At 56.1% G+C, this 7,938-nt stretch overlaps 1 protein-coding gene across 2 annotated transcripts; it reads right to left on the bottom strand.

Moving 5' to 3' along the window:
- Positions 1-5,656: 5,656 nt before the first annotated feature.
- Positions 5,657-7,938, bottom strand: PCGF1 (polycomb group ring finger 1). Of its 2 annotated transcripts, XM_060168847.1 has the most exons (9): positions 7,808-7,938; positions 7,283-7,388; positions 6,973-7,125; positions 6,747-6,818; positions 6,515-6,620; positions 6,297-6,330; positions 6,112-6,198; positions 5,899-5,979; positions 5,657-5,795 (listed from the first exon to the last, which is right to left on the bottom strand). In XM_060168847.1, exons 1-9 carry the CDS (start codon positions 7,898-7,900, stop codon positions 5,748-5,750), a joined length of 780 nt encoding a protein of 259 aa, XP_060024830.1. In that variant the 5' UTR covers positions 7,901-7,938; the 3' UTR covers positions 5,657-5,747. The 2 variants fall into 2 exon arrangements, with proteins under 2 accessions (XP_060024830.1, XP_060024829.1); XM_060168846.1 differs by lacking the exon at positions 5,657-5,795 and having other exon boundaries at positions 5,839-5,979.

Here is a 7,938-nt window from a genome sequence, read left to right as displayed (position 1 = left end):
CGCGCTCGGCTCCGCAGCTGCCTGGGCCCCAGCGCGGCTCCCGATCTGGGCCCCCAGCCTCGGACCCGCCCCCCGCGCTGGGCCCGAGCCTCGAGTGCCCCTCCTCCTGCGCCCCCACCCCCCAACCCGGCCGGGTCCGCGGTGGGTCTGGAGCTGGTAGACGTTCCGGCAGCGGTATTTCTACAGGGTGGGGAGGTGTGGAGAGAAACCGGAGGAACAACCCGCCAGGCCGGGCCGCAGGGCTGCTCTGCGCTGCCGGACGCGGCGCAGTGCACACTCGGGCTGGACCCTTCCTGGGCGGCCCCCAGATTCTGTATACCACAGACTCCCCGCCTAGCCGCAGCTCTGGCTCATAAACTCGTCGGCAATAAAATTGCTTTCCCTGGCCCCAACGGCTGGGGAGTTGCAAAATTCCGAAAAGGGAGAGCAGAACTGGCAGTGGTAGGATACCCAGTCTCACCTAGTAAGGACCTCTGTCTCCTGACCTGGCCCCCTCGTTCCGCCCCATCCCTGCGGAACGCTCTTAAAGAGGTCGGGCGGCTGGAAGTTATTAGCGCGGTGCTGGGGGCTGGGGGACTTGCAACTTGGAAGGACCTGGCCAGGCAGAGCGATTGTAACCGGGAATACTGGGGATGCCATGGGGAAGCAAGTGCAGGTGAGTGGACTCTGCCGGCTCTCTGGCTGGACCCAAGGCTGTCCCGCTAGGGCTCAGAGGCCCTGAGGAAGTCAAAACACATGGAGAAGGGGCCGGAGACCTGGGCCTCAGGAGAGAGGACACAGCAAACCAGAGCTAGTGTTACTGCCCAGGAGGGGTCTTTGCCAGTGAAGCCTGGGCTTCCCGGTTACTCTTTCCATCTATCAGTCGATCTGTCTTTGTTTTCTTATTAAGCTCCTGTAGTTGGAGTAGAGGTCCTTCAGCCTGGAGAGGCCCAGAAACCACCCAGCATCTACAACAGTGGAGGCGGCCACTGGTCACTGCCCAGGAGCGTCAGGGTCACTCGCTATAGAAGAGTGACTTGAAGGGCAGACTTCATATACCCAACCAGATCCTGGGACAGAACCCCTACCAACCCAGGGGCAAATTCTAAGACCTGGGATATTCATTCCTGTCTTATCTGGGTTCTGTCTTTCTCACTTCTCTCCCACAGCTAGTCCTGGGCTTATACCACAGCCCTCCTTTGTAGGAAGAAGACAACTCTGGGATAGCACTGCTCACCAGTGGAGGCCCAACAGGGCAAGGGTTTTGTTCACGGCTCACATCCCAGAGGCAGAGAAGCCCCACCACTCCTGAGGAACTCACCACTCCTAAGGAACTCGCTGCTATGATCTCTTCTGTTTTTTTCAAACAGTGCCATGAAGAAGTGGACAAGTCCCTCCTGGATTGTGCATTATGTCACCTTCTCTGTAGACTTCTGTACCTCCGACCGTTTGTGCAGTGATACTCTGAGTCCACCTGTCTATTCTCTGGAGCAAGTGGAGCCTGCAGTTGGGGTGCCCTGAACAGAGCTTGGGAGATCCAAGACACCTGGGTCAAAGACTCCTTGACAAGGACAGGAAAACACTTTGATAATGGGGGTCAGGGAACCTCATGTAACCTGAGGCAGTGACATAGCCCACACCCAACAAAGGGTATTCTTGGTAAAGGGCTCCCTCCCAAGTCACCCCCCATCCCCTAAGACTCACACAGACACTCACATAGTACCTTCATGGCAGCCTAAGCAATAAACTCAGCCCAGTGGGCCACTGTTGGATCAGAGAGCAGACGGTGGAAAGCTGAGATGCCAGGACCTTGTTAATTGGTTATTAATGGTGGCAGGTGGAGGAGGGCCAGGAGAGATCCTCTTAGCTGGAGGCCTCAGCCCTCTGAACCATCCTGGGGGTTTCCCTTAATCTGCAATTAAAGAAGGTCTCAGGAGGCTGCAGGAACTGCCTAGCCTATGTCCCAGGCCTGTCACCAAACAGACACTCCAGCCTTCACTCATGCATCTTCTTATGTAGCTTTTATGTCATCTCTTCTGCTCTCAATTACTCCTGTGTGTCAGTGTGGGGCTCTCCTGAAGGGCCTTTGCTTTCCTCCCCTTCTGTCTCTCCAACATTTTCCCCCTTGCAACCGGGCTTAGGAATGGGGTTGGACAATGGGGTTGGGCAGTCCCCAGATGTGGGTTTGGGGGAGGAGAGGGAAGGAGAGACTAGTAAAGGCAAGAGGCCACTTACAGCAGAGCCCAGCTAAGGTCATCTCAGCAGCCAGGGACTTGTCCAGACAATTGTGGGGCCACAGGAGGGGACTTTTCCCAGCAAAGCCCCTGGAACCTGAGCTGGGGAGAAACCAGATCCTCCGAGGGGGGTAGGAGGAAGGGAATGATTAATGAGGGAGATTAAGAGATTAAACCTGGGTCCTGGGCTGAGGAGCAGGGCGCTTAGCTGTCTCATAGGCTTCCCCCAACCCCAGCTTGGTAGTGCTGCTGCTTTCCAGTGCACCTCTTCCCACCATACCTCCCACCCCCATGGTCCAGCCCTCTCTGACTTGGGTCCTCCCCAGAGCCATCCAAAGACGTGAGCATACATTGCTGCCTGCCACCCCCCCTTCTGCAACAGACTCTCCCCATTGTCCCTTCAGACATTTGGGGGTCCTCTGCTCCCTCCTCTAGCAGAGATCCCCTCTTTCTCACTTTCCCTCCAGAAGGCACCTCCATTCCCACTTAAGGGTGCCTTCTCACCCACCCCCAACACCCTCTTTCAGAATTCCCTTTCCTCATCACCCCCATCTTATTTCACATTCCCTGACACTGTACCTCTGGCCCACCTTGCCCTCCTCAGCCTCTCAGCTTGCATATTCCTCTACCCAGGCCTGCCCCAGGTGTACCCCCTCTTCTTGGCATCCATATCTGCTCAACAAATGACCTTCAGTCCCCTGGATTTCCCACCCCACGCATTTCTCTGAATTCTGTGAGTGTAAAGGGGGGCGGAATCCCCAGAATAACCTCCTTGGGTTGGTGGACGGCCGAGGACAGTCCCAAGAGATGTGCTTGTCCTCCCCCCCCCCAGGGGAAATCCCTTAACCAGAGTGAGAGGGAAGTGGGCATTTTAGAGAAGAAACTCCAGGCAGAGGAGCTGGGGTGGGGAGTCCATACATCTCACACACTTCTGGGATGGTTTTCTCTTTCAGAAAACGTTAATGCAGATATAACCGATTCAGACATAAATTTTAGTTTTCTCACTTCTAGGGCCTCAGGTCTGTGAGTTCTTTTAGGCCTTTACGCTGGCTCACAAAAAGCTCTGTGCAATTGCCACCAAGCTGGGAGTGTGCAGGCTGGGGTGCGGGAGCGGCGGGATGCTCAGACACTCCCCCACACCCCTACACTGGTGTACCCCTTGGGACCCATTGTTCCAGGGAAGTCCCTTTTCCCTACCTCCTCACCCCCGCCCACCCCCAAGTCCTGGGAGAGACTGGCCAGGCTGAGAGAGACGGGTCCTCCTCTGTGCCAAAGGCCAGAGCAAATCTTGGTGCCCCCTCCCTCAGGTGAGTGTGGACCACGAAAGGGGTTTGGTGAGAAAGGGCATGAGGGGCAACGGCGAGCTTGGCCCTGCAGGTGAGGACCGACGCCTCCACCCGGGCGCCCCGCGAGGTCCCGGGCGCCTGAGGGCGGGCTGCGTGCTGGGAAGGCCCTGCGGCCGCTTCTCTGAGCACGGCGCCGGCGTTCTAGGTCACCAAGCCCAAGAGAACCGTGGGCTTGATTTGCCCCCTGTGGCGCAGATCGAGACCCGAGTGACCCCGAGGGTCGGGATCTGCGTGGGGCAGGCCGGGGAGGGAAGTAATGGACCCACAGATGGAGGGAGAACGGCGCGGTTGCCCGCAGCGGGTCTGCATCAGCCACTTCGGGAGACGCACGGCAGCGGCAGCTACCGCCACCACTGCCACCCCGGCTGACAGACAACAAAAAAGGCCCCACTGAGCTGGGGACGAGGAGGGGAGCCGCGCCAACCCAGATCCAGGCCTGAGCGCCTTCTGCTGCTTCTTGGCCGCTAGCCATGTGTCATCAAAGGCCTCATCCCAAGGCTTGGTTCTCAGGTCTCCCGTCTCCAGCAGCCTTATCTTCTGACTGGGCCTGCTAGATGTCAAGCTGCCGCCAAGCCCCTACTGGACTCCTCTGTAGGGGCGTTTCCATTCTCCTTACCTCCACTACCGCTCCCCGCCCCGCCCCCGGAAATGCCCTTTCACACACAAATGCCTTGAGAACAGTCTAAGTGCTGCGTGCTTGAGTGGGCCTGGGAGTACCCAAGCTTAAATTCAGGGAGAAGAGAATGGGGAACCCTGGGATAGATATAATTCATCAAAAACCTCCAGATACATGCTGGTATAGAGGCAGGCCAAAGACACTGAAAAAAGCCCTGATTCTGGCTGAGGGAAGGTTTTCTGTAGGAGGTGACACTTAGGCTTTCAAGGACAGCTGGTGGGGGTGGGGGGTGGGGGTTGGCGCGTTCCAGGCCTGAGGCCTGAAACATGTGAGGCTCGGGAATCTTGGAGATGGTGCCAGGAAGGAACTGGGCCTGGGCCAGTGGCCCTGCAGTGTCCCTACCCTGGTCCCTGCTGCCTGCCCAGAGGTCACCAGGGGTTCTGCCTTGCTGTCTGCAGTCTCTCCACATGTGCCTTTCTCTTGGCCTACAAGCTTCATCCATGGGGAGGGAAGCCCACGCCTACTGTGCCCTGGGAGAGAGCTCAGGTTTTTGCCCCTGAGTCTCTGGCTCTTTTAGCCAGTTCAGGCCACCTTCACTATGGCCCTCCCCTGAGCCCTCTGCCACCCAATCTCCATCTGGGGAAGCTCAGGCACCTTCAGCCCTCACAAGCTATACCCAATGAGCCCCTTGAATTCATGAGTCAGACTTTGGCCAGCGCCAGATTTAGGCTTTAAAATAAGGTTTAACATTTATGCTGCCTATGCCATCCAGTTTGTCCCAGATTCCACAGCAGCCCATTAGCTTCCTTCAGGAGCTCCTTGCTTTGGCCTCCAGTCCCCTCCTCTGTTACTGTCTGGCTCAAACAGACAAGGAATGCTTGCTGAATTACTCAGTGGAGTTCTCGCCTTGTTGCTTCCCTCTTGTTCCTAAAAAGTGCCTCTCCTGAGCACCAGTTCCCTCTTTTCAACTACCCTCTCCACACCCTGGCTTCACCTAGCCCAGGTCCCTGAAGGCCCACTGAATCTCATATGGACAGCGAGGTTTCCAGCTGTGACTATCCCCATGTGTTCTTGCATCCCACTTTTTTTAAGGCTCCTCCCATAGTGCAATTCTTTGTATTTTCTTTCAAATATCACTCTTCTTCAGTCCTGCAGTGGCCACTGTCAAACCCTAGCCCCATTCTCACCACTATTGAATTAGGATACCTCCAACTCAGGCCTTCATTATATGTGGCAACATTCAAGGACGGTGAGAGCTCCCCTTCCCTTCACCAAAAAGAGCTGGTATGAATGACCTGGTTTCACTTAGGTCACCTTCAGAGTTTTACATATGTAGGGTCCTCTACTGCTTTCCTTTGGCAATTCACTGAGGGGACACCAACATAGAAAGGCCCTCCTTCTTGATGAAACTCAAGAGGGAAGCAGGACACAAGACAAAGCATGAGTGTGTGGCAGGAAAAAAAGGAAAAATTTGCTTTTTTTAAAATTTTTATTTCAAAAAATAAAGCCAAGGTTAATTTCACATAAATATCTGGGGAGGGAAGGGCAGAGGGATAGGTGGGGGCTTGGCCCCTACCTCCTCTTCTCTTTCACACTGTATTGTAAAAGCAAAGGGGATGGCTAAGGAGAGAATAAAGGGAAGAAGCAGTCAGTGGGAACATTCTTACCCAAGAGGCCCCCTCAGTCTGCCCCTGCCCTGGAGACTGCCTTGGCACTGGCTCACCTTGCCGAACCAGCGGGAGAGCCATATCTGCTTCATGGTCATGTGATCAGGGAGAACTTCATTGTCAAAAAGGAGCTGCACCTAGAAGGGAGACAGGGGCACAGTTTCAAGAAGTATCCTCTTGCACAGGTCAAGAACTACCCTGGTCTACCCTATACTCTGTTCCTCCTTTCTTAGCCGCCCTCCCCAAAAAACTTACTATGGGATACTCACATGTTGGGGATTTAGCATCAAGCGGTGACAGAGCACCCTCCGGAGATGGCGAACTTCAGCTCTAACAGAACATCGGACATATTTGTTCTGGGGGTGGGGAGGGAAAGGAAGAGAACAGGTGTGTGAGGGAAGGGCCATGGGGAGGTGAGTCTCCTTAAAGAGGCCCTCCCCTCAGCCCCTCTCACCTGCAGGATGCTTTTATTCTTGTCTTTGCCAGAACTGGGGGGGTGGGAAACAGACACAGGTTAGGGAGCTCTATCTTTCCCCTGTCCCTTGCCCAGACCATGATATACTCTCTTCAAGTGAACAGACACTCCCTTACTGCTCGCCCTCTCCCTGAGCCCCTCCCTGCCTCTGGGTCATTGTCACTGTCACTTCAGATAGCCCATGACCTGTCCTTCACCTCAGCCGCTCCAGGCATAGGCTCAGCTGCTCATCATAGCGATAGTAGTGGGCTTTTGAGTGGTCGAAGCTGCTGAAGGGGAGGCCAAGGTTGCTCAGGGCTGGCTCTGAGAAAGACAGAGTAATGAGGAGAGTGGCACATGTTCCATATGCCTTTTTCCCCGGGGAGCAAAACTGGGCAGGAGGAATGCTCTGGGGGTTTTACCTTACCCTCCTGTTACCAAGAGACATACCTTCCCCACTGGGCTGGGTGACCCGGTCCAAGCCTCGGGACTGGTAGAATTCTCGGATCCGTTTCTCTTCACCTAGAAGGGAGTGGAGTACAGGAAGTAAAATATAAGCCCTCCCTCATTCTTTGTCCCTCTAGCTGTCAACCTCTTTACCAAAGCCCTTGTCATCTCAAGCTGTCACCGAGCATCAGTCCTCTAGAGGCCCCTCAAAGTCAGGTTGGTTACTCACTGTCTTGCAAGCCTGGCACTAGCTTGTACACGATGTCCTGCATGACCCGGTCCAGTTTGAGGTTGAGCAGTGGCTGTGTCTCGTGGATCTTGATGTTGCACATGGGGCAGTACTTGCTGGTTTGGAGGTACTTCACAATACAACTCTTGCAGACTGCAAGAAGAGAAAAGCAAACTCTCAGGCCCTCTGGAAGTCGGGCTCATGGGCTGGGTGGGTCGCCTGGGTGGTTGGGGCAAGCAGCCTAGAGGCTGGCAGCCGGCTTAGTGGGAAGTGGGGCCTGGAAGAAACAGCCAGGGTCCTGGGCACTCACACGTATGAAGACACTCTGTTATGGTGGTGGCATCCACGAAGTACCCTGCGCACAGGCAACAGACGATGTGCTCATTCAAGTCTTTGATCTTTACTCGGACCTCCTCCTGCGGACACACCCTCCGTCAACGATCACTCTCCCAACCCCAACCCGTGCGCCTTCACAACTTGGAAGTCGCCTCTCATCAGACCCCACGGCCAACACCGCACCCTGCGCCGTCAGCCGATTAGCTCCCGGGGATTGACACTCCCCCTCCGCCCAGCAGAGGGCTCCGCGCACAGCGGGGTCTCCCTCCAAGCCAACTCGCCCCACCTTCCTTTCCCAGGGGAGACTACAAAGAGTGAGCGGCACAATGCGCAGGCGTCCTAGCCTGGAGTTTGGCAACCCGACCGCAATCGCGCAGGCGCATTGGGCACCCTGTCTCTGCGCAGGCGCACTGGCGCCCGGCCAGCCACCGCCCGTCCTGTAGCCGGCCGCAGTTCGCACCGCTAGCCGACCACAGTGGTAACCTTGCCGCCCCTGCACCTCGTTCCGTAGCGGGTCCATCTTGTACACTGACTGGAGCTGGTTCCGAAGCCTCATCGCGATCGCAATCTGGCCCCCCTGAGGAGACGCCATCTTAAAGGCTGATCCCCGCCGGCCACTTCCGGTGCCGC

This window comes from Lagenorhynchus albirostris, chromosome 13, assembly GCF_949774975.1.
Source record: "Lagenorhynchus albirostris chromosome 13, mLagAlb1.1, whole genome shotgun sequence".
NCBI lineage: Eukaryota > Metazoa > Chordata > Mammalia > Artiodactyla > Delphinidae > Lagenorhynchus > Lagenorhynchus albirostris.
The sequence above is the reverse complement of the archived record's forward strand: the minus strand, read 5'-3'. Positions and strand labels throughout refer to the sequence as shown.

Excerpts from the sequence above, each read along its gene's own strand:
- PCGF1 (XM_060168846.1), bottom strand. The coding sequence starts at position 7,900 with ATGGCGTCTCCTCAGGGGGGCCAGATTGCGATCGCGATGAGGCTTCGG. Across the intron at positions 7,389-7,807 it reads TGGACCCGCTACGGAACGAG|GAGGAGGTCCGAGTAAAGAT; the intron begins GTGCAGGGGCGG and ends GTGTGTCCGCAG. Across the intron at positions 5,980-6,111 it reads TGATGCTAAATCCCCAACAT|GTGCAGCTCCTTTTTGACAA; the intron begins GTGAGTATCCCA and ends TCTCCCTTCTAG.